The sequence below is a fragment of the Dendrobates tinctorius genome, unplaced genomic scaffold, assembly GCF_039654945.1.
Source record: "Dendrobates tinctorius isolate UK_male_01 unplaced genomic scaffold, ASM3965494v1 ptg000046l, whole genome shotgun sequence".
In the NCBI taxonomy this organism is placed as follows: domain Eukaryota; kingdom Metazoa; phylum Chordata; class Amphibia; order Anura; family Dendrobatidae; genus Dendrobates; species Dendrobates tinctorius.
Genome location: NW_027361714.1, coordinates 2,412,923 through 2,439,591, shown reverse-complemented (window position 1 = coordinate 2,439,591; position 26,669 = coordinate 2,412,923). Strand labels below are relative to the sequence as shown.

Here is a 26,669-nt window from a genome sequence, read left to right as displayed (position 1 = left end):
TCCCTGAGCTGGCCTTACAGGTTAATGGGTCTTTGCAAGGGGAGCTGCCCTACCCTTAGGACTTGGCTTATTGCTTGTACTCTTTAGCCATGGTACAGCCGGGAGCTACTCAGGCTTCTGAAGGGAAACACGACTTGGCACAAGAGGAAACGGCCTTCTCAAAAACTATATAGAATAGGCAATTCTATTTATCAAAGTGTTTCTCATCGTGAGCTGAACACTTTCATTAACATGAATGGGTTTTCTATTAGGGAGCTGTCGGATACAGCGTTTATGAGAAGCTGCTAATAAAGATGCACTTTGATAGACAACATGCCCTAAAGCCATCTCGTGGAGTGACAGCGCTTGGCTGGGTGTCAAAACACTGCGCTCCTTCTTGCCAAGCATCACCGGATCATTATTGGGGAATTGTAATCAGCATATAAATAATCTTCATTTTACAGTAATTGCTGCCCTGAAACTGCTCCTAAGGGTCATCGGCAAAACTGTAATGTCTGATTATTTATTTTATGCCAAATGAGCTCCCAGACATCTGACATCTCACTTGCTGATTGCTTCCATGTCAGAAGATCTATGCTTTCCTGTACATGAGCAAGGAGCACTTTATATTGTGTCACTGGAAGCACATCTTCCTGCTAGGATATGACGTCACGTTTCTATCAGTGGGGGTCCGACTGCTGGCATCTGCTCCAGTATGTGTTTGTGTGGGCTTATAAGTCAATGCTTTGGGGATCATCTGTTCCTAAATCTCACCAAAGCCTAAATTTATTTTATTAAATTAAGAAAAAAACTTGCAGAATTATGTTGGAAAAGAGACCATGATTCCAGTGAAGTATCACTCAGTTTACAAGGTACAGCAGTTTTGATACAACCATCCCATGCATTCCTATGGGATTCCGCAATGCTGTGCTAATGCTGCGGTTTTTACCGCGGCAGAATCGCTTTGCGGTAAAAAGCGCAGCATGCTCATTAATTTCACGGAATTGCGGCGATCCCGCACCTATAGAAATGCATTGTTCTGCTTACTTTCCGCATGTGGCTGTGCACACCATGCGAAAAGTAAGCAGAACATTTGCGGATGGTACCCACGGTCCGGAGGAGAGGAGACTGTCCTCCGGGCTTTGGGTACCATATCCCTGTAAAAAATAGAATTTAAAATAAAAAATATTGTTATTCTTACCTTCTGACGTCCCGCGCAGCCTTCCCGCCTCTCTCCACGCTCCTGGTCCCAGTAAGCCTTTACGAGCGATGACGTCCATTTTTGTGTCCTTAAATATACACTACCATGAATAAATAAAAGTCACAAAATGTCAGAACTCATTTGTTAAAATTTTAGAAATTATAGGAAAAAGAAATAGCAAAAGGGTCAAAATGACCCCTCCGGTAGTTCTAGTGTTAATGCTCCATGTCAATCTGAGATTGTATAGGGCGTAAGGGCCCGATTCATCAATTTTCATGCCACAATTCTGGCGTAAAAGCTTTGAAAAGTTACAAATGTAGGTGCAACTCGGAATTGCGCCTATATTTTGCAACTATTGGCCAGTTAGTCCCAGCTCCGCTGAAGTGTGTGGAGTTGGGGTATGACTGGGGCGTAATGATAAGTGGGGCGCTTGTTACACCACAAATCTTACTCCAGCAGGGGCTGGAGTAGGATTTGTGGCGAGGTGCACATATGGGTTTACACAACTCGCCTGATGCTAATGCCCAATTACTATGGAAAAATCTGTGAGATATTCCTTTCGTGAACTGTGAAAACTGTACTGGAGAACTGTGCGCACCGCTGTCAGTATAGAGATGGTTGTGCTCTGCAATGTTTGGAACGCCCATGTCCATGAATGGAGAGATATATGCAGGCATGGCTGACAGCGATGGGACCACCATCTTACAATAACTTAGGGGTCTTACCAGTGAAACTCGCACTTGTCACAAATATATGATGCAAGTCTGTAGAATATTTCTGCCCTCCTTATTGCCCCCCGTGGACATACCGTGAACCCTGTAATATAAAATGTTTTTATACAAAGATTTGTCCCGTTAGTTCTGATGGCTTGGTCATTCAGTAATATCACATAGTTCCGAAGTGACACCGCGGCATGGAAAGAAAAGCTCCTCTATCTTCACACTATTTTGTCTGACATTTTCTCTAAATAACCGTCTACTGCAGCAATTATTTAGCATGTTTGTGTCATTATGACTGTAGCGTATAATTATCCACTGTTATCAAGGCCGATTAAGATGTGTGTCCATGCCAAGGTGAAATAATTACGCAATTGTTATCGCCTTGGTTTGGAGATCTGCTGCAAGGTCATGCTGGGCTTTCATTGCGAGTCACAGAGGTTGATTTTCCACTGGGTAACGTAGTAAAAAGCCATTTATACTTATAATATGGATGCCCTGAGTCTGAAGGGGCCTTTACACGTAGCGATATCGTTAAAGCGTCACCGATTTTGTGACGCAGCAGCGCTATTGCTAGCGATATCGCTATGTGTGATACTTACCTCCAACCGGCTCCCCCGCTGTCTGTTGCTGATCGCGCAGCTCCATTTCTCGTTGGGCGCTTCCTGCTTGCGCCGACGAGCGACGCGTGGACGCGGGCGGGAGGACATCAGTATCGCCGCATCTGACAGGTAAGTAACGACTGCTGCTGTGTCGCTACGTCGCTGTGAGATCTGCCAGTGTGGCAGCTCATTAGCGACCATTTAGCGGGATCGCTGGTGCATCGCTAAATGTAAAGGGGCCTTAATATACAGCCATGCCGAATTGTGCTTCCCATTTATATTTGGGAACGCAAAGTATTCACACAAGGGCTTTTCTATAGCAGTTAGTTCACATTAAAGAGACTTGTAAAGGTGTGGCCAACCCCTTTAAGAGTTGAAACCTTCCAGTATTTCCCTTTGTTCATTGTTCGCACAGACCTTGTCCTTTTAATCATCTTTATAGACCAAATCAGATCTCATACTTTGCACTGATGAGGGCCAATACCCCGAAACAATGTGTCTGCAAACTGAGATTCTGATTTGCCTTTTATCCTAAGTCATATTATTGCAAGGCTCATTAAAGGGTGTATTGTGACTTGCAGGATTGTGGTTTCCAACAGGTGGCGCTATAGAGTTCTAGTCCTTTTCCTATCTGAAGAGGCAATTTGCATATTAATTTTCACAGAGGAGCATTGCACGGCGAATAAGCCTCCTTACATTGGCATGCCAGAGCCGGTATGTCACTCTCCACAAGGAGAAACCTTACCCCTTAGACCTCAGTCCAGATCCTCTCACCTAGCCAAATCAGTTCTCATACTTTGCACTGATGAGGGGCAATACACCGAAACACCATGTCTGCAAATTGAGATTCTGGCTTTCCTTTTATCCTAAGTCATATTACAAGACTCGTTAAAGGGTCGTGTGACTTATAGGATTGCTGCTTCCAATAGGTGGCGCTATAGAGTTCTAGTCCTCTCCCAAGAAGCAATTTGCATACTTTATAGGAAATATAATCTTGTCAGAATGGATCAGGTATGCTGTCTGATTATAATGTCCCACAACACTGTAAGGCTATGTGCCCACGTATGCAGAAAATTTCTGCTTCAAAACCGGACTCCTTCCCAGAAAACGCGCGTTTTATTTCCGCACGTTTTTTGCTCACAAAAAAACGCGTTTTTGATGAGTTTTTTTCCGCGTGTCTTCTGACTCATAGAAAATCGCTAAAAACGCGGACTTTTCCGCAAAATTAATGAGCATGCTGCGTTTTTTGCGTGGAAAAAAACGCATCAATGTGCACAAAAAGTGCGGGATTCATTTAAAATGAATGGGATGCTTCTTCCATGCGTCTTTGAAGCGTTTTGACCGGGAAAAACGCGAAAAAAACGCTTACGTGGGCACACAGCCTAAGGGTTCACATGTAATAAAAAAATCCATGAAATGTTATTAATTTTACTGTGACTTCAGGGGACTTTTTAGAATAAGCTGTCCTGTGTACACGAGTAGTAACACGATTTTTGGCTATATATATGCCTTGTGCCTTACATTTTGCAGGTGTTTGCCTCTGTACACTCTAGTCCAGACCTGGGAAGAGTGCAGCCACATCCGGCCCTCTGACTGTATCAGTCGGGCCCACGGACGGAGACAGCCGAGGAGCTGAAAATAGTGGCCCATGGTCCACACCGTGCCCGCCCACTCGCTGTCTACATCCACGCCGACTGCATTGGTGGAGGAGGGGCCTCTGGCCACTTCCCCCGCCAATCAGCATGTGAAACAGCTGATGCGATGATGTCATTGCATTATCTGTGTACTGCAGAGAGTCAGACACCGAGACAGGAGCAGAAGCAGAGTTCAACGGGACCGAGGTGAGTATGTGGTGTTTATTTTTTCTAGTTATTTATGTATATAGGACGTTTGGCTGGACATAGGGAGGCTGTGTGTGCCTCATGCACTGGACATGGGGAGGCTGTGTGCGCCTCATGCACTGGACACGGGGAGGCTGTGTGCGCCTCATGCGCTGGACACGGGGAGGCTGTGTGCGCCTCATGCGCTGGACACGGGGAGGCTGTGTGCGCCTCATGCGCTGGACACGGGGAGGCTGTGTGCGTCTCATGCGCTGGACACGGGGAGGCTGTGTGCGCCTCATGCGCTGGACACGAGGAGGCTGTGTGCGCCTCATGCGCTGGACACGGGGAGGCTGTGTGCGCCTCATGCGCTGGACACGGGGAGGCTGTGTGCGCCTCATGCGCTGGACACGGGGAGGCTGTGTGCGCCTCATGCGCTGACACGGGGAGGCTGTGTGCGCCTCATGCGCTGGACACGGGGAGGCTGTGTGCGCCTCATGCGCTGGACACGGGGAGGCTGTGTGCGCCTCATGCGCTGGACACGGGGAGGCTGTGTGCGCCTCATGCGCTGGACACGGGGAGGCTGTGTGCGCCTCATGCGCTGGACACGGGGAGGCTGTGTGCGCCTCATGCGCTGGACACGGGGAGGCTGTGTGCGCCTCATGCGCTGGACACGGGGAGGCTGTGTGCGCCTCATGCGCTGGACACGGGGAGGCTGTGTGCGCCTCATGCGCTGGACACGGGGAGGCTGTGTGCGCCTCATACAGTATATAGAAGAGACTGTATTTGGGTTCAAACGGGGAAAAAATATATATATGAGGAATATCGGCATACTTAATTCTGCTCAATATTGAGTGCTATAATTAATATTAATTATATTAATAATTATTTGTTGATATTAATATTGAGCTTAATTCATTTCAGCCTATTGGTTCGGCCCTCCACAACAGTCACGGTCTCTCATGTTGCCCCTCAGGAAAATTAATTGCCCACCCCTACTATAGTCACTAGAAGCTGCAGCAGCTTGTCTGCGTCTCTCTCATCTCTGCCTCTGTCACGCTTTCCTCTTCATAGTCTTTTATAGGCAGAAGATGTACTCTCTAGGGCTGTTTTTCTAATAATTCATTTTTGCTTGTACTGTTGATTAATGAAAATAATTTCAAAGTGTTTTAGTAAAAAGATATATTTTTTTTTTTGGGGGGGACTATGCAATACAGAAGCCTGGTCTTAAAATTGTGTGAAACGGTGTTTAGTAATAAGTGACAACCCTGGCAACCAGTCTGCTTTCGATTACTGCGTCCTTGATCATCAGGCCAAATTGGCACTGAAGGTGGCAGCACTCAAACCGCACTTCTCTCTTTCTCCTAATGCCCCGTTAATGAGACTGATGGAGGAGAATATCCTGGAGAACTTATTTTTGCTATTTTGCTAGTAATTTTTTGATTCCAGGGGAAAAATGGAAAAAAAAAGGATAAAGCTTCTTAACCCTTTTGGTGCTGAACACATTTGCGGCTCCTTTTGTGAACATGGACAGATTTGACCTTATCAGTCAGCGTCTGTGAGTGCATAGTAGAGAGTAAAGCTGACTGGTAATCAGTGCAGGCTCCAGCGAGGAAGTGGTTATTGTATGAGAAGGCAGCATCTGGTAGTGTAGTGATAAGCTAAGAAGGTCATTCCCTGACAAAGTTCACACATGCTTTTCCACGGCGCACACCTGGACGCGGCCTCACTTTTATCCAATAATTCTGTTACACATTTCTGATGGGGTTAACTGTAGCGCAATGTGAATAGAGGAAAAAAAAGTCTTTGTCGCCCTCATCTGGTAAATAATGGGACTCACATGCTGAGAAATGTAAACCATGTTCTTCTGTCTTTCGTGTGAATGCTTCAGGAGGACCATTTTCCATTTTCTTTTCTCTTTTTCAGGCTATCTCTTCATAAATCAAGCTCTGAAGAAAGCTCTGTAGGTCAGTATTTTTTACAGTTGAGATCAATAGGTAACGGAAGCATGTTTGTGGATTGAGTGACATAGTTCCACGATGCGTTTTTGAGGCCTGTCCTTACCGATGCCTATTACAGTATTTAGCTTTTCCAAGATGACACTTGTTGGAATGCATGCTTATATCCCTGCAAGAACAGCTAGTTATATCATTAAAATCAATGTAGGAGAGATTTTGCTGTCTGATCTGCCAAGTGTGATTACTAGGCTTAGAATGACTTTAATGATTTTCCACAATTGTTTTTTTTTTTTATGTGTGTTTAGGTAAAGTTGACTGGAAGAAGAAAAATAAGTATTTCTGGCAAAATTTCCGGAAAAGTCAAAAAGGAATAATGAGACAGACTTCAAAAGGTAATGAATAGCAATCAATAACAATACTATTACTCTGTATTTCTCATCATATATTTCATTGATTCTAAAAAACACAGTAAGGCTGGTTTCACATTAGCGCTTTTTAAGCGCACGCACGGCCGGGGGTAGCTCCGCCCCCGAGCCGGCTCTCTGCCCGGCGTGCCCGCCCCTTGCTTGTAGCGCCGCCTCCTAGCGGACAGCGGCGCCTGCGATCGGCGCACCCTATCTTTAGCATAGGGTGCGCAGATCGTGCGCAGGCCGTGCGCTAGTTGCGCTTTGACCTGCGCTGCACGGATTTTGGCGCGCACGGCGCACCGTCAAAAGTGCGCAGCGCAGGTCAAAGCGCAACTAGCGCACGGCCTGCGCACGATCTGCGCACCCTATGCTAAAGATAGGGTGCGCCGATCGCAGGCGCCGCTGTGCGCTAGGAGGCGGCGCTACAAGCAAGGGGCGGGCACGCCGGGCAGAGAGCCGGCTCGGGGGCGGAGCTACCCCCGGCTGTGCGTGCGCTTAAAAAGCGCTAATGTGAAACCACCCTAAGGCCGTCAGAGGATAGTACTGTAACGTTTTGGTGTCCATTCTTACTTTTTATCATCTACAGTTCTCGCTAACAGCACTCCAATTCTGAGTGGAGATGGGGATCTCAAAAGGGTTTTTTTCAGCTTCTCAATATTGATTTTATTTTGTCTTATGATAGGCCAGTTGTGGTGAACCAATGGGACGCGTGCCAGAGGGGGCACCAGAGGCTACCTGTGGGCGCGCGCGCGCCATCGCCGTTCCGCATCAGTGGACTGGGCTCTGTGAGGAGTCAGTGACGCCAACCCTCACTTCAGCTGGATCTGTGTCCTTGGACATGCATCCAGCTGAAGCATAATGCAGCGCATGAACTTGCTGGGTCCGTGCTCCGCAACACACGCTGCTGGCCAATCAGAGGGCAGCAGCTGATGTAGTCGTAAACATGCGACTGTGTGCATTGCAGTGACATCATGCGCCCCCCTTCACTTGGACGCTGAAGTCAGCTGCTAACTTCAGAAGATGACGTGGCGCATTGGGGGAGAGGAAGGAAGAGGAGCAGCAATGTTTGTGGTTTTGTTTTTTTCTTTCTATGTGTTGAACAGCGCGCCGGCAGGATGGGGGCGTATACCAGGATGCCAGCGCATGTGCAATGATGGGGGACATATACAAGGATGCGGTGACATATATACATGGATGGGGTGACATATATACAAGAATGGGGAGACATATACAGCTCTGGCAAAAATTAAGAGACCACTTTTCAAATGTTCAGTTTGTCTGATTTTTCTCTTTATAGGTATATTTTTGAGTAAAATGTAAATTGCTCTTTTACTCTGTAAACTTCTGACAACATGTCTTCGAATTTTGTATTTTTTTTTTCTAAAAATGAGAAATGGTCAGAATTAAATAAAAGAACCTCAAATAATGACCTCAAATAATGCAAAGAAAACAAGTTCATAATCATTTAAAAACAACAAAACTAATGTTTTAACTCAGGAAGAGTTCAGAAATCAATATTTTGTGGAATAACCATGATTTTTAAAAACAGCTTTCATGCGTCTTGACATGTTTTCCACCAGTCTTTCACACTACTTCTGGTACAAAAATTTAGGTTCTTCGTTGTTTGATGGCTTGTGACTATCCATCACCCTCTTGATTACATTCCAGAGGTTTTCCATGGGGTTCAGGTCTGGAGAATGGGCTGCCCATGACAGGGTTTTGATGTGGTGGTCTCTTAATTTTTGCCAGAGCTGTATATATATATATATATATATATATATATATATATATCTCTCATACATAAATGGAGTGACATATATACAAGGATGTGGTGACATATATACATGGATGGAGTGACGTATATACATGGATGGGATGACATATATACAAGGATGGGGTGACATGTATAAATGGAAGGGGTGACATATTCAAGGATGGAGTGACATACAAGGATGGGGCGCATATATACAAGGATGGGGTGACATATTCAAGGATGGGGTGACCTATACAAGGATGGAGTGACATACAAGGATGGGGCGCATATATACAAGGAAGGGGTGACATATTCAAGGATGGGGTGACCTGTACAGGGATGGGGTGACATATACAAGGATGGAGTGACATACAAGGATGGGGCGCATATATACAAGGAAGGGGTGACATATTCAAGGATGGGGTGACCTGTACAGGGATGGGGTGACATATATACAAGGATGGGGTGACATATATACAAGGATGGGGTGACATACAAGGATGGGGTGACATATACAAGGATGGGGTGACATATATACAAGGATGGGGTGACATATACAAGGATGGGGTGACATATACAAGGATGGGGTGACATATACAAGGATGGGGTGACATATATACAAGGATTGGGTGACATATATTCAAGGATGGGGTGACATATATTCAAGGATGGGGTGACATATATTCAAGGATGGGGTGACATATACAAGGATGGGGTGACATATACAAGGATGGGGTGACATATACAAGGATGGGGTGACATACAAGGATGGGGCGCATATATTCAAGGATGGGGTGACATATTCAAGGATGGGGTGACATATACAAGGATGGGGTGACATATTCAAGGATGGGGTGACATATACAAGGATGGGGTGACATACAAGGATGGGGCGCATATATACAAGGATGGGGTGACATATACAAGGATGGGGTGACATATACAAGGATGGGGTGACATATACAAGGATGGGATGACATATACAAGGATGGGGCGCATATATACAAGGATGGGGTGACATATTCAAGGATGGGGTGACCTATACAAGGTTGGGGTGACCTATACAGGGATGGGGTAACATATATACAAGGATGGGGTGACATATATACAAGGATGGGGTGACATATATACAAGGATTGGGTGACATATATACAAGGATGGGGAGGGGATATATACCAGGATGGGAAGAGGATATACCAGGAAAGGAAGCATATTCCTTTATATCTGCAGTCTGGTACGTACCCCTGCTCCTGTCTGTGCCTGCTCTCTTCTGCCCCAGCCTGCTCTCTGTATGAGTTATTTATTCTAAACTAAAACATCAACATTGAGGTTAAATTGCCATCTTTGCACTTGGAGATAAATAAGTGGGTTTTGGGTTGCAATTTGGGCACTTAGTCTCTAAAAGGTTTGCCATCACTGGGATAGGCCATCAGTATCTGTTCAGAAGAGGTCTGTCTCTTGCTACCTCTGTCTAACAGCTGTAACAGAGAGCCCCAATGTTCTTTAACCCCTTTACCTCCTTGGGATTTTCTGTTTTTGCATTTTCTTTTTTTGCTCTGGTTCTTCCCAGAGCCATAACCTTTTTATTTTTTCATCAATACGGCCATGTGAGGGCTAGTTTTTTATGGGACAAGTACTAGAAGGCGGGAAAAAATTTCAGATGCTTTGAAATTGCGAAAAAAAAAATGCAATCTTACCTGCCATTATGATTCCTCAGGTCATTCCGAATTTGTAGACACCAAACGTATAGGTTCTTTTTTATTTATGTGGTGAAAAAAATCCAAAATGTATAAAAAAAAAAAAATTGTCTCCATTTTCCAAGGCCTGTAGCGGATCTGGAGCCGGGTGAGGGCTTATTTTTTTTGTGCACCGAGCTGATGTTTTTATTGATACTGTTTTGGGATAGATACAATGTTTTGATCACCGCTCATTGCATTTTATTGCAAAGTTGCAGCAACCAAATAAAACTTCTGCCATTTTGATTTTTTTCTCGGTACTTCATTTACCGATCTGAATAATTATTTTTATATTTTGATAGATCAGGTGTTTCTCAACCTGGCAATACCAAATATGTGTATTTTTGATATTTTGTTTTATTTTGAATGTGGAAAAAAACATTTTCTTTTTACTTGCTTCAGTAGTCTCCATAGGAGACTTGACGCTGTGATCATCTGATCACTTGTGCTACACATAGCAGGGTTTCAGCAATGCTATGTGTAGCAGAAATGCTTATGTGCTATGAATGCCGGCCACTGCAGACCCCGGGTTGTCATGCCATCCCATCAGTGCCCTGCAGTCATATGACAGGGGTGCCAATGGGCAGAGCTAGTGAAACGCTCCCGGCACGGGCATGATCAGAGATTGACAGCGGCATTTAACATGTTGACAGCCACGGGTGGATCGCAATTCCACCCGCAACTGTTAGGGGCACATGACATCTGGTCAGATCAAATTCATTATACTATATATGGAGGACTATGGGGAGTGTATTATACTATAAGTAGGACTATGCGGGTGCATTATACCATATGGAGGACTACGGGGACTGAATTCTAGTATATGGAGGACTATGGAGTGCATTATACCATATGGAGAATTATGCGTACATTATACTATATAGAGGATAATGGGGAGCGTGGAATACTATATGGAGGTACATTATACTGTATGGAGGACTATGGAGAGTGCATTATGCTATATAAGGAACTATCGCGTGAATTATACTATATGGAGCACTATCATGGGTGCATTATACTATGTGGAGGCGTATGGAGTGAATTATACTGTATGGAGGACTATTGTGAATGCATTATATTATATGAAAAACTATGGGCAGTGCATTATACTATATGCAGGACTCTGCGAAGTGCATTATACTATGTGGAGGACTATGGGGAGTACATTGTATTATATGGAGGTGCCTTAAACTGTATGGAGGACTATTAGGGGTGCATTATACTGTATGGAGACCTATGGGGTGAATTATACTGTATGGCGGACTATTGGGAATGCATTATATTATATGGAGGACTATTGGAAGTACATTATACTATATGGATGACTAAGCAGAGTGCATTATACTATATGTAGAACTATGGGGAGTACATTATTTATGGAGGACTATGGGGTGTATTATACAGTATGGAGGACTATTAGAAATGCATTTTACTATATGAAGCACTATTGGGAGAGCATTATAAGATAATGACAGTGCAGTGAGATGAGAGTAGTAGTGTTACATACACCACTCTGGATCTGTGCCAACTATCAGGGCATTATTTCCCAATTAAGAGAGCTGTATGTAATGACAAACAGCTCTGTTCTCTCTTCCCCTCCCCCTGCTTCTATTCACAGTTGATGCTGGCAGTGAAATCTGTGTGACCTGACCTGTAGAGCAGATCTATGTGTCATTACATGTCTTAACGTGTCACAGATACCGTGTCACAGAGAAAGCCGTTTCTATCTTCTTTGGGGGGTGTTCTTTTTTTTCTCTGTATTACGCTTCCCTTCTTATGATTTGTCAACTTCATGCAGGGGAAAAAGTAATCGTCCCAGTGAAAAATCTCTGCTAACACCATCTTGGTTATAGTGAAAATTAGCAGATAAACTTGACAAGCTAATATCTCTGCAACACAGATGAGGGGTTAAAAAAAGACATTTTACTATTTTGCCGCTGGTGTCCGTTTTACATACTCAAACTGGCGAAAGATCAAATTTTCCTCCTCTTTCTTGTTAAAGAAACTGAAACTTTTAAAAAAAATACATATTTGGCATTTTCATGCCCTAAAAAGTTTGAGCTATAAAAATTTAAACACCACACATCCCTAAAAAAATACAATGAAAGCGATCAAAATATTGTATTTACCTCAAATTGGTATCAATTAATTGGTATTGATAAAATGCAATTGGGGGGGCAAGGGTTTTCCAAAACTAGAAAACCTCTTTGAAGTCTTTGGATTAGTGCATTTTCCTTTGGACTGTGCAGTCCAAAAGAAAACAACGTTTCCTAAGAGCGTGTTAGAATAAGATTAATTAATGCAGTAACCTATTTCCCGAGCTTTACATAAAACCATAATGGTATTTTATTGAGGTATTTAGAGAATGTCCTTTGGCATTTCAAAGTTAGTGAGCTGCTGCCGTAAATACCACCATAAGAGAAAGGAGCAGGTCTGACGATCACAAGCTTGTACACTACCCCAGGCATGAAGGCAAATATATGGAGCTAGTTACATCATTATTGGGAGGGTTTGTTTATGACTTTTCTCGCATGTAGGGTTATACTAAGACCCTGAAAACTGCTCATGCATTTCTAGAAGACATCGTCGATAGGGATCTATGGAACAATGCGGCTTTTTGTTCCTTCCAGTGTCCTAGCAGGCCCTCAGGGTCCAATCCTGCACATCCACACAATGAAATAATGTCCTGTTAGTGCCGATCTGGAGTTATTGCTCTTCCCAGCTTCCACTTTCTCAACTCTGTGAGGAGTCTCATCATAGTCTGTAGTTGAAGCACTTGATTTTCAGCAAGAATTAATGTTCCTGCTCCTTTTCATCCCTATTCTGCGCAGACATTTTCCTCCTGCAGATGATTTGCTTAGCTGAATGTCTTCTCCAGCAGAGGGAAGCAGCGCGTAGTGAAACCATTAGGCTATGTGCCCACGTATGCAGAAAATTTCTGCTTCAAAACCGGACTCCTTCCCAGAGAACACATGTTTTTTGCGCGTTTTTTGCTTAAAAACCGCGCGTTTTGATGCGTTTTTTCCACGCATTTTCTGACAGCCGGCTGTGTGCCCACGTAAGCGTTTTTGAAGCATTTGTCCCAGTCAAAAAGCTTCAAAAACGCATACAAGAAGCATCCCATTCATTTTAAATGAATTCCGCACTTTTTGTGCACATTGATGCGTTTTTTCCGCGCAAAAAACGCTTTGAGGTAAAAAACACAGCATGCTCATTAATTTTGCGGAAAAGTCCGCGTTTTTGCTATTTTCTATGAGTCAGAAGACGCGCGGAAAAAAATGCATCAAAAACGCGTGGTTTTTCTGCAAAAAATGCGTGGAAATCGCAGAAATAAAACGCGCGTTTTCTGGGAAGGAGTCCGGTTTTGAAGCAGAAATTTTCTGCATACGTGGGCACATAGCCTTAGGGACCTAGGAGAGCAGACGCGAGGTTTGCACTATGTACGGGGAAATACAGTATATTGGGAAGCGAGTTGTGCTGATTTAGCTGCACAAAGACCACAACAGGTACTAGTATAGTATAATATGTAGTACACGCGATGTGTATTGTTAAATGGGGGGGGCAAAGCTTATTCCACCAGTCCTTTTGGTATCCCTTTGATAAGTTTGCCTACACCACAACAGTCCTGGCCGGCCACTTTGAAGGAAATTATATTTCATCCTCATGCTCTTGAATCAAGCCATATGGCCGGTGGAGACCATATATATATATTTTTTTTAATTCCATATTGATAAATTTTTTAAATAAGAAAAAAAAACACAGGAAAAACAAATGTAAGTCTTCCCACTCCAGACCTCTCCAATAAATAAGAAAGTACAATCTGAACAGCAGGACCCCATGGGAAAGATACACCTCCACAGTCCGCACCCACCAGCCTCCCGCCAAAAAAGGAGACAAGTGCAAACAGTGTCAAAATATGAAATATGTATATGTTAATATTAACAGCTAAGGGAATATTTGGGTAAATAATAAAAATGTAAAAGAAATTGTATCAAAGATTTCCGAGAACGAGGATTTGAGGAATTAGATGGGGGATTTAAAAGGCACCTGGTTGACATATTCTGTGTAATAGAAGGAAGTTTGATAGACCTGTAACGGCAATGTAAGCAGTTAATTTACTTGTGTCTTCTTCTCCAGGCAGGAGAGATGCTGAATTAATGCATTTTCTTATTTTCATCCAGGGGAAGATGTTGGTTATGTGGCCAGTGAGATCACGATGAGTGATGAAGAGCGAATTCAGCTTATGATGATGGTGAAGGAAAAAATGATCACCATTGAGGAAGCGCTTGCAAGGGTAGGATGTCAAGTCCTCAACAGTGTTCTCAACAGTGCACTTAGATTGTCTTCTATTAATGTTATACTGCAACTATTCAGAATACTATGGGCACTATGGTAGGAAATGGTTGTAAAATCTTACAACAATGGGAACTGGAACTGGAAAAATGGTTGAACTTTCAAGAGGTTCATACACATTAGATAAAAACCAGGCAAACCCACCGATTTTGGCGCAACCAATTAAAGTTGTTTGCGGGAAGTGGTTTGTCTCCACTTTCCCTCAAAAACAGATATAGTAAGGGAATCAATTACTAGGGTTTGTTGGGTTTTGTTAGGCCCAAACCCTTGGTTGTCACCACAGAAAAGCCACCTCTCATGGTGCCAAGCAGTCTGCTGAACAACTAGCAACCTGCAGTGTGTGGCCAGCGTTCTTATTTGCAAGTATTACAGATGCTAACAGTACAAAAGTGGCAAAATACATTTTATTAGGTATTAGCTTCAACAAGCATACAGTATGTTCTCCAGAGGGTAAGGGCGAGTAACTGGCTGCCAGACAGTTCTGGTGGTGGCACATCTTCCCTGAGAACAAAGTGATTAGGGATGGAAATTCAACATGCTTGATTCATTTTCTCTCCTGTGTCGTCTGTTAGGCAATAGTCATGATGGCTTCCTAAAATGGCTCTTCTGACTGACTAATGTATATGACACCCTCTACACTTTATATACTTAGATCCACGACACAACAGATCACGCCGTCTTTTACTGCATCTGTTGAATTCTGTAACGATGTTTGTTGTTCTGTGTTTATTATAATCTATGATAATATCCACTGTTAATCTAAGCAGAGCCTTATAATGACAAGGAGGTTCTATAACCAGACCGTAATATGGTGCATGTGTGAAAACGAATGCAGGGAAGAACTGGAGCGGAGTCATGGATGAGGTTTATGCCCAAATTTAGTATACTTAGGTTCTTTAGTGCACAGTTATCATCATTTTATTGCTAGATTATCACTTACAGGAACAAAGACTTTTGCACATACTATACGTAACCTACGTGTATAGATAGTGCAAGTGTGAAGAAGTACGGTATATATGTCTGCAGAAAACTGCACATGCATCACAGCCTGGTTTCTGCTCAGTAGATCATTATTAGTGATGAGCGAGTATAACTCTTAACTTGAGATTTTTGAGCATGCTCGGGTGTCCTCCGAGTATTTTGGCGTGCTCAGAGATTTAGTTTGTGTCGCCTCAGCTACATGATTTATGGCTGCTAGACAGCCTGAATACATGTGGGGGTTGCCTGTTTGTTGGGAAATCCCCACATGTATTCAGGCTGTCTAGCAGCCACAAATCATTCAGCTACGGCGACACAAACTAAATCTCCGAGCACATCCAAATACTCGGAGATCACCCGAGCATGCTCAGGAAAACCCAAGCAACGCGTATACTCACTCATCACTAATCATTATCACAAAACATTGAACATCATTGTTTGTTTTTAGGAACTGTGCTCTAAACCCACAAATATCCTGCTCCACCAAATGGGCTGTTTATGTGCTCTAGCCCAAGAATTTGTGTGTATAACCAGTGCATACGACCCAGGACATTTTACAATTTCATTGATTTCACGTTGTTATTTTATAGCAATTTGACTAAATTAATAAAAACACTTTCTCTTAAAGAAATCAGGTGAAACCTAGAGATTCATTAAGTGCAATTTTCAGCTCAATTTTTTAGAAAGGAAATGACTGATCACCACTTGTCACCGTTCCTGAAATTACTGGTCTGTTCAATAGTCCATCACCACTTGTCACCATTCTTGACACAGTTCCTCAATTTAAACCAGAGGACTCTCAGCATACCCTATTTACTAAACTACAACTCCCAGCATGCCCTGATATCTACAGGATACGAGTTGTAATTTAGAAACACCTATGGAGCCGCAGAGAACCCCTGCAATAGACTGTGCTGACATCTAATCCCCAACCTCCTCCTGATTTCGTGTGGGTAAAAGCTTACGCCAGTGCAGCTGTAGGCAGCAGTACAATGGTGGCATTAGTTTACTAAATCGATAAGAATAAGGATCACAGGGCTTAATATATTTATTCACAATGATAATATATTTAATGGGAAGCTATATTTAGAAAAAAACTACTGTGTTATATGTATTTAAACAAAAAAATGGCATTGTGTGTTTTTTTTCTCCCTTTATAATGACCTTTATTAAGAAACTAAATTAGTAATCTTGCAATTTTCACACTGGCCACTGGGAGTATATTAGACTCTAACTTCCTGTTGTTTTAGGAAACATCACATGGACATTAGCAGCAATGAAAACCTTTGGTACAGAAGCATCTAATGAGCATGTGCAAAGGTCAATGTGAAAGGAGGAGGAGCAGGGTCAAGTGTGCCATGACCTGTTGTGATTGGTGGATCCAGTATTATCAGCCTTTTATAGAGGTGTTACCTGTCATTGTAGTCTTGCCTCCGCTGATATGGAGCTTTGCTGCTAACTCTTCCTGAAAAGACATTAGTCTAAGGGGCCTGTCACACATAGCGAGATATCTAGTGAGATCGCTGATTTTGTGACGCATCAGCGATCTCGCTAGCGATCTTGCTGTGTGTGACACGCATCAGCGACCACCCCCCCCCCACACCGGGTATCGCTGATCGTGCAGGAATGTCCTAGGCCATTTTTTGATCGTTGGTCTCCCGCTGCCAAGCACGCATCGCTGCATGTGGCAGCGGGAGACCAACGATCAGCGAGTTCCCAGCGCTGTAAGCAGACGCTGGGAGCTGGTATCCAAGGTAAACAGCAGGTAACTAAGTGCCGCGTGCGCTTAATTACCCAATATTTACCTTGGATACCAGCTCAGCGCGAGCACGCTGGTATCCAAGGTACACAGCGGGTAACTAAGCACCGTGCACGCTTAGATACCCGATATTTAGCTTGGATACCAGCATCCTCACTGGTCCTAATCGCTGGTGTGTCTGCCTGTTTGCGATCATGTAGCGATGCACCAGCGATCCTGACAAGGTCGTATCGTTGTCGGGATCGCTGGTGCATCGTTTGGTGTGACGGGACCCTAAGGCTATGTTCCCATGTCCAGTAGTGATCCATTAGAATGGATCCAGCAACAGTCTGTTGGAAAAAAGTTTGTGCAGAAACAACTTTTTTCGTCCGTTGTTAACCCCTTAATGACAAAGCCAATTTGGTACTTAATGACAAGCCAAGTTTTACAATTCTGACCACTGTCACTTTATGAGGTTATAGCTCTGGAACACTTTAACGTATCCCACTGATTCTGAGATTGTTTTTTTGTGACATATTGTACTTCATGTTAGTGGAAAAATGTCTTCAATATGACTTGTGTTTATTTATGAAGAAAACGGAAATTTGGCAAAAATTTTGAAAATTTAGCAATTTTCAAACTTTTACTTTTTGTGCCCTTAATTCATATCGCCCAAAATAGTTACATCAGCACAATTTTGGAAGCAAATTTTTTTTTTTTTTGTTAGGACATTACAAGGGTTAAACGTTGACCAGAGATTTCTCATTTTTACAACAAAATTTACAAAACCATTTTTTTAGGAACCACCTCACATTTGAAGGGAGTTTGGGGGGTCAATATGACAGAAAATACCCAAAAGTGACACCATTCTAAAAACTGCACTCCTCAAGGTGTGCAAAACCATATTCAAAAAATGTATTAACCCTTCAGGTGCTTCACGAAAAGTAAAGCAATGTGGAAGGAAGAAATGAAAATTTTACTTATTTCACAAAAAATTTACTTTGGAACCAAACTGCCACTGTTTGGGCGCATGGCAGGGCTCAGAAGGGAAGGAGCACCATTCGACTTTTTGAACCCAAAATTGGCAGGAATCAATGGCAGCGCCATGTTGCATTTGGAGACTCCTTGATTTACCTAAACAGTGGAAACCCCCCAATTCTAACTCCATCCCTACAGCATCCGCATGGCCTGCGTACCCAATGTTAAAGATAGGAACGCAGGCCGCCTGCAGATGTAGGCAGAGCTGAACGGAGGAGGTGTGGCAGTGGGCGGAGCTTCATGGAGGAAATACGCAGCCCTCCGCAGCTCCGACATCTGCAAATGTGAAACCAGCCTAAGGGGGTGATAAAGGGGGGTTTGATTTACTGTTTTTTTATTTTGATCACTGTGATACGGTCTGTTGTATCTGTTTCTTAGCATTGAAGTCTATGGAAAATGGATCAGTTAATAATTAGTCATCCATTTTCTTCCATTTCCAGCTGATCCAGTAAGCAAAAAACGGATCCTTTTCAAATGAGAGAAAAACTGATGGCTAATTAACGGATCTGTTTTCCATAGACTTCAGTGTTAAAAAAAAAAATGGATCCAGCTGTTTTTTTAAAAACTGACATAAAAAGTTTTGTCTGCACAAACTTTTTTTTTCGATCTATTGCTGCTGGTTCCATTCTAAAGGATGATTACTGGACATGTGAGTATAGCCTAAAGAAGCCAGTGACCAGTGTGAAACTTGAAAGGCTACTAATGTTTCTTTTCTTTAGAAGATTTTATAAGAAAAAAAATATTGCCAAAGTTTTTAAAAATATACATTTAACACAAAAACCTGAATTAACCAATAGGAACCCATCTTCAGAAAATAACAGGTGATTCATGCTGCCCAAACCACAAGCAGCATGAGTCAAAGCCTGGCTCCATGATTGCAGCCATGTATGACCATCTCTGAATCATTCTGCTTTTCCGAGAAAGCATAGTTGAGCAGGCCGCCTGGGAACAATAGGCAGAAACAAGACTAGTGGACTGCCCTTTCCCCTCATCATTCTAGTTGATTGACAGCTCTCTCCATACAACTTGGGGATGTTCCTGACAATTTGCTGGAGGAGTGCTGTGGGAAATCAGACGTGGGATCTTTAGACTCTATGTTTCGTGAAATACTGTAGCGTTTCAGAGAAAATCCTACCGGGATGCAGTCATGCGTTTATGATGCCCATGGTTTGGACAGCATGAATCGACTGACAGGTTCCCTTTAAACCAACTGTCCAATCAGAGCCACTTTAGTTATTGGTGACTCCGGATCAGTCTTAATCATTAATACTCGATAATGCTGTACAAAGTTTTATTTTATATTCCATTTTTTACGTTGATCTCTCCCCACACAATAATTCTGACATACAGTATGTCAAAATAGTAACTAATTGGTAAAGGTTTTATAATGGTTGAGCACAAGTGTCTAAACGTTGTTTTTACATATATCGTTTCATTTCTGCATTTAATCAGCGACTAGAATGATCCTGCATGTAAAGGCTGTGCTCCTCATAACATGATCTATTCTCTTTATTCCGTTGTTTGGGTATTTGCCAGCAAGTCTCGCTTCCTGCTTCTTAACCTCACTTAACTGCATCTTAACCTCTCTTCTTGGTTTAGCAATGGCAGTTTCAGAGATGGAAGAGTTTGAAAGAATTCCTCCAAACTGTTGCTGGAAATGTCCTGCTGCTGCTTATACATTGTACTATGTCACTGTCTTCCTCTTTTCAGCTGAAGGAGTATGAGTCGCAGAATAAGACACAAGGGTCCCAGGATTCAGCAGATTGGGCTGATGGGCCATACCCACCCTGTGACGAGTCTTCCAATTGTAATGTGAGTGTCTCGGTTGTATGCATACATTGCATAGATGACAGCTGTCTGGTATTGTGGGAATAATCACTACTGTTATATGTCATGTCACAAATTGGGAGCAATTTTCTTTGTTGTTTATTAACTTTTTTATAGAAATAGGATAGCCTAGATTTTATTCCAGCCATCGATTCTACTACCTAAATATAATTAGTGAAAATGCAAGCGATTTCTCCACCCCTAGGATAATTCATAAATGTATGAGTGTATGTAGGACTGAGTTCCTTCCTCTAGGACCCCCAACTATTAGGAGAATGGAAATCTTGGCATGCACATGTGATGGCTGTTGGATAGTTGCCCTGTTCGTCTATCAGCTATCCCTCCCTCCTCTCATGAAACGGTCAGAATAGGAAAAGCCGCTGCCAGAAATGTCTCCCTTTAAGACATCGGTATCGTGTGCATGAATTTAAACTGCACAATAATAAAACAGATGATATTGGGGAAAGTTAGAGACCCCATACACATCAGACGGTCGGACAGTCATGTCGAAATCGGCAGATTTGTCTACATTTTATCTAATGTGGATGAAGCTGCAGTACATGATGAATGTGTCCAAAGGCCCAAATGCAGAGAGTGTCTTTTTGGCATTGGCTTTGTCCTGTCTTTTAGAAAAGTGTTGTCTGGTCAGCTTTCCTATCCAAAAAAAAGGTTTAAAAAAAAATCTGTATCTCAATATATAGGAATGGTGATCAACCGCAAAATGTCACTGTACGTCATTGTTCTCTATAGAAAAAGGCAACCCAAAGCACTGCAATTTGTCTATAGCAGGGGTGCACAACCGGCGGCCAAGGATATGCTTTCCTGTGTGGCCCTCAACCATCTGGTCATAGACATGCTTGCCTGTGTCTGTCGGCTCCTACCTGTTTTATTCCTTGCCAGGGAGAAGAGCTGTGGTGTAATGCAGAGTACTCTGGAACCCCCCAAATACCAGCAGATTGAGGGTCTCCTGACAACAGTGTAGCACTCCAGAAAGTAGATGATGGCATGGAGAGGTGCATATCAGTGAATGACGCTAGCTTACATCTAGTTTCAGCACTTCATGTTACGTTCAGTAGGGCCAGCAGTGTGCATTGTCCCTTCTGTTCTAGAAGGCCGACAGGCGAGAAGGTGACTCCTCAGTTACATGATAGGTGGGAGTCCTAGAACATATATGTGACATTTATTCCATAGAATTACATACTGTAGTTTATAAATGGCCCAGATCATGGTACCACTTTTATGTTTCCTTTTGCCACTGAACCAGAAAAGGTTGTGCCCCCCTGGTCTATGGTAAGAAAACAATTAGTCACAAGTGCGAGCAAGCTAGTCCATCACTGAATAAAGTAACACTCCTGTTAGTTCTGGAGGTGATCCCCATGTGTATGGATTGTTTTCTACATGCTCTACATGTTGTAATATTAACCAGTGTAGCGTTTTAAAAGCCTCCACCACTGATCACGTTGCAATAGTCGATATGATGGAAACGAAGGCGATCGTTCTTGTTCAGCACTGTGGTTTTTGTTGCTACCATTGATCGCAGTTTTCGATTTGAGAGATGCTGCATAAAGCAGTGGTTAATCTTTTTTGGGAACGCAGATGTAAAGTTGGAGCTTCATTCTCCGGTAATGCGGGCTACGTGGGAAAACTCCTGGTTTCTATTAAGAACATTCTTTTTCATTCAGCTGTAATTTTTGGGAACGACTGTTGTAGTAATTTATCCATGAAGTGCACACATGCTGCATGGCTTCAGCATATTTCGGAAATGTATCCATGCTGTGTATGTATGTCACCCAATGTAATATTCTAACCCATCTCTAACAGCCCTATCCTTTACTGTTCTCTGCCTTCTTTTACAATTCTCCCTGGAAACCAAAAATCTTGTAATTTAGTGTTTGTCGTCATTGTCCACCTGATATGTTGCCATATGAATTTTAGTAGAAATGTTGATATATAGGGAGAGTCTCTTACTCACTTACCATGGGATATACCGTAATCGATCAGCCTGTGGTCTAATTAATTGCTCCACTTTTGTATATAGGGAGATGCCTAGGGCAGTATGTTGGCTCAGTTGTTATCACTGCAGCCAGCACTGGGGTCCTGGGTTCAAATCCCACCAAAGACATCTGCAAGGAACTTGTATGAATATCGGCCAAGACGCAATAGTTGCTTGAGGAAGATAGTGTCGTTTACATTACCTGGAAAGAATAGTGAAGTTCTATCATTGGCTCTCCTATTTGTCCTTGGTAGTTTTACACTTAATTAATGTAATTTTGGTGTACATATAAGCCCATTGTTTTGATATTTTAATAAATGTTAAGTTTTAGTGAGTATTTTTGGACTCCAATTTTATGATTCAGTGAAAGAAATGAAGGAAGAGTAATTTGGGGTATTTGACACAACAGTGTGATGTGACAGTGATCTTAATATTTCCACAATATCAGCTTCTACGTAATTAATGCTTTTTTTTTAGCCAGTGGTTATTGCGTCTTTGGTGAAGGAAAACAGGCTTCACATGGCAATATTTTATATTGGCTCCCAATCTTATTTTTATGTCTTGAAATGTTCGTTTTGTCTCATAATCTTTGACTGATGACATGTCCCACGAACAAGGAGAGACTGGGACTTTTTGCCGAATGCGTAAACGCTATGAGATGAAATCAGCGATCAGTGCTGGTGGCTCGACGCCTTTGGCTTTGGGAAGCTAAAGTGATTTCATTGGTAATTCCATTTTGTAATAAGTCTATAACACAGGCGCTGTAGTATGTGCAGATGTTTCACGTACTGCTCTGCTCTGAACAGCTGATGTCACTGGAAGTTTTCAGGGGAGATATTTCCTGTTGAAGTGGATTACATTAAAAACACTCCCGGGGACAGAAAGCATATGCTCTCCTACATGTTCTCATACCAAGTTTCTGCTCTAGAAAATTAACTTCCATGGGAAAAGTGAGAGAACTGAGTGGAGAAAGGTTAGTATGTATGTACGGATCCATAGACCATGAAGGCATACTCTAAGGGTCCTGCACACAGACTCTGTACAGCGGTAAATGGCGTTCTAATGCTAGAGATCTTTAGTTATCATAGTCTTCCCTGGCGGCAATGCTTCAAACTACAACATTTTTACTGGACTTGTAGGCACTTCTGTTAATCATTAAAGCGATTGTCAAGGCATAAAGTATTGAAGACCTATCCCGGCCCCTGCACATGGTTGAATTTTGAGTGCAATCTGACAAAGCATTGGAGGACATTCAGATCTGTGCTAGTCTATGGGGCCAAGTGCATGTCAATTTTTTTTCCTCGAACCATGCCAGTCCAAGGACAGACAACGAACTTAGATTTCTTGCCCTAGAGTGTCTTATGGCTCTGTAGTTATACATATCTATAGGGAGCCAAAATATGGCTGCCATAGATTTCTATAGGTACTTATTGATCCCAAACATCTTTACATTTTGTGTGAATCCAACAGTAAAGAAGATGTGACTGCATGATTGCTTCTGGAATCTTAAAAATACAGTAAAGCATGGTAAGGAGAACCAATATGAATTGCTTAAAACTCCATAGGTTGAAATCACATTGACGCCATATCTTCTCTGTGCAGGCCTAATGCCGCTTTCACACAGCAGTATTTGGTCACAATGTGCCAGCCGTATTTGTGAGACAAAGCCAGGAGTGGGATCTATACCCAAAAGAGGTACACATCTTTCCATTACAATTTTTCTTTGTAGGTTCTACCTTTTGGCTTACAAATACCAATCCAAAACATTGAGCAAATACTGACAAGTGAAATTAAAGAGGTTGTCCGGACAAAAGTAATGCTTGCCCAGGGCACTGAATGTGTAAAAATATATTCATTAATATCCATATATCAGCACCTTCCTAGATCCAGCAAAGGATGCTCTATGTTCTGAAACTGGAGAAGTCACATTTCAGTCAACTGCCAGACCACTGCAGCCTGTGATTGACTGCAGTGGTCAGGTGACTTAATCAAGGACTGATCGCATGTTTTTCAATTCATTCTGAATTTAATCCAAGTTTTATTATTTACACCTGACACTCATTTTTCCGCTATGAGGCACATGATTATTAGACCAAGGCGCTTATGTTCCTCCACTTACGTTGGAAATGGTTCCTCTTACCAATCTATTGAGTTTTTGTGTGTATTATTTTAATAAGTAGCAGCAGTTTGTCACATTTGAATATTCATAATAGTTGCGCTAATTGACAAATCAGCTGTTTGTTCTGTTCATAGTGGACTTCTGAATTTCGGTGTTCATTGTAAACATTATTCCAAGGTGGCGTTTGTTCGCTGATCCGGATGTGACTGCATTGTACCTTTTAGGGTCTATAACTTGAAAGTCAGAATCCCCTTCTTTCCTGAATTATATATCAGGTTGACGGTTTTGCCCTTCCCTTTATCATGTGTTTGATGAGATGTGATAACAGTCAAGTTATGGCATGTATTCGGAGAGTATCATGTGATTGATAGGTCTTTGTCACTCAATACTTGCTGTCAAAACAGACTTTGAATGTCATGAGCAAATACTACAATGCCATTTCTATCACTCGTAGTAAATTGCCTCCCTTTCATAGAGTAACCTCAGAAATGAGATGTTTCCTTTCCAGCCATCTCACCCGAGAGAGCAGAGACTCTTAACAATTACTCTGACATGTTAATTTCTCATAGTCTCTGTGGGATTCCATTATCAATCCACTCCGTGTCATCAGACTTGTCACTTCATTTTCCCCACGGGTCAGATGTATTTTTGTTAACAGGAAATATAATATTAAGCTAATGGGATGCGCCACAATTATAGAATATGCCATCAAGCAGAATTTACTATCTTTTTTTTCTTTCTTTGTGGGTCTTTCCTTTGTTTTGGAGCATTCGAAGAGTCAAAGCCCATTTTTGTCATGTCGAAGATGTAGTCCTCTCTTTTTCTATTCTCTAAAATTCCATAGACGGCAATTAATGCTTTGGAGGCCAGCAAGAGGTTAGCTAGCCTTCGTCAGTGAAAACAGGGATTGTTTGCCATATACAACACTCCCTTTTTCCTTGTGGTGAATAGACGATTTGCTTAAAGCTGATGACTTCTGCCTTTTTTTCACAAGCTGCACAGCTCAGAGAGGATCCGGGGAATCAGTCTGAGAGCAGGAGGCAGCTAATTAAGTCCAGCATCCTCTCTCTTGAGCTCACTCCCCCGCCTTCATCCTAATAGCTGTGGCTCTGAAACCTTTTATGTGTCTGATAATGTAACTTGGAAAAGGCGTCGCGTGTGCCGGATCGCCATCACATGTTGCTTGCTTTCGCGAAGTGCTTCATCACAGCTTCAGGGACCAAAACCAAGATTTGACAGAGCTCGGCAACAATTGACCACCTTCCTCAATGCCGAAGCTGGTAAGTTCTTAGAGCTAGTTCTGCGAATGCTGGGGTGGGCAGGACAGACTTAGCTGAACTTTCCAAAACTCTTCTATCTTCATAATCGAATGACTTTGGACTTGTCTGACCGATAAATTCCTTTTCTTTGTTTCTGGGAGAACTTTTTATCTGAACTTGTAATGTTCACAGTTGTCTATATGAGTCATTTTCCCCAAGAATGTATTTATCTTGTATCCATTTATTATTATTATTATTATTGTTATATTTTGATCTGGCATCCTATGTTTCGGTTGTGTGTACCTCTTATCTTTGTTGAAGATAACAGATTAAAGATATGATATTTCCCTTTTCCGAAAATGTGGAAATGAATCGGCCCCTAAATATCGAGCGATGCACCCTATGTGTTTGTTCCTCATTAGAAGTTTGTGTATTGTGTTATCTGATAGAGGGAAGATAGAAACCCCCTGCTGGCTTCCGGAACATTTATCACAGTATGTTAGGGATTTAGTAACGCTTTCTGGGTAGCTGTCTCCTTTCCTTTGTCTTTTGGGCCAAATGGAATTCTCTTTCCAAAGTATTGAGAAGTATTCTTGGGATGTCATGATCCATCTTGTGGATAACTTTGAACTCTTCTGTTTAAGAAGCCATAACTGCTAAATTATCATAACATGATTGCAGACATATATAGCAGATTTTAGCAGATTGCCAAACTTTGGAGAAAAATGAGCCTTTCGTTGTCGTTTTCTTCTGCTCAACACCAAATGGCACACCATATAATGAGGGGGTTCATTTTGGGAACAGTGCTGAATGAACTTTGCTTGAAGAAGCGTGAAATGCTGTACATGGTTATGGAGATTATATTTTTAACAAACGTGTCTTGGCAGAATATTTCATTTTTGGATGACCAATGCAGTATTCGTGCATCCCAATATATTAAAGTGCTTTGGGCCCCTTTTAGGCTGTTTGCCTACAGTGAGATTTTGGGGAGATTTTGCCGCATCCAAAACGCAGCACGTTGCAGCCAAGTGGATGGGATTTGTAGAAATCTCATGCCCAATGTGCTTTTTTTATTACTCAGTGTAAACTGACCTGCTGTGTGTGTTTCAGATTATCAACATGTGGGTACGCTGAGTTTTATGTGCAGATTTTCCCATAGACTTGCATTAGGTGCGGAAAATCCGCTTGTAAA

General features: G+C 42.4%; 1 protein-coding gene across 6 annotated transcripts in view; it reads left to right on the top strand.

Moving 5' to 3' along the window:
* The window catches only part of SASH1 (SAM and SH3 domain containing 1), a 222,841-nt gene that overhangs the window by 110,354 nt on the left and 85,818 nt on the right, over window positions 1–26,669 (top strand). For 3 of the 6 annotated variants that reach the window (XM_073575657.1, XM_073575662.1, XM_073575660.1), the window contains exons 5-8: window positions 6,245–6,285; window positions 6,582–6,668; window positions 14,354–14,466; window positions 19,990–20,091. In XM_073575657.1, the coding sequence (XP_073431758.1) occupies window positions 6,245–6,285; window positions 6,582–6,668; window positions 14,354–14,466; window positions 19,990–20,091 (343 nt within the window). Of the gene's footprint in view, window positions 1–4,223; window positions 4,340–6,244; window positions 6,286–6,581; window positions 6,669–14,353; window positions 14,467–19,989; window positions 20,092–24,991; window positions 25,499–26,669 lie in introns of those variants that run through there. The other 3 variants (XM_073575659.1, XM_073575658.1, XM_073575661.1) reach the window with 3 other exon arrangements.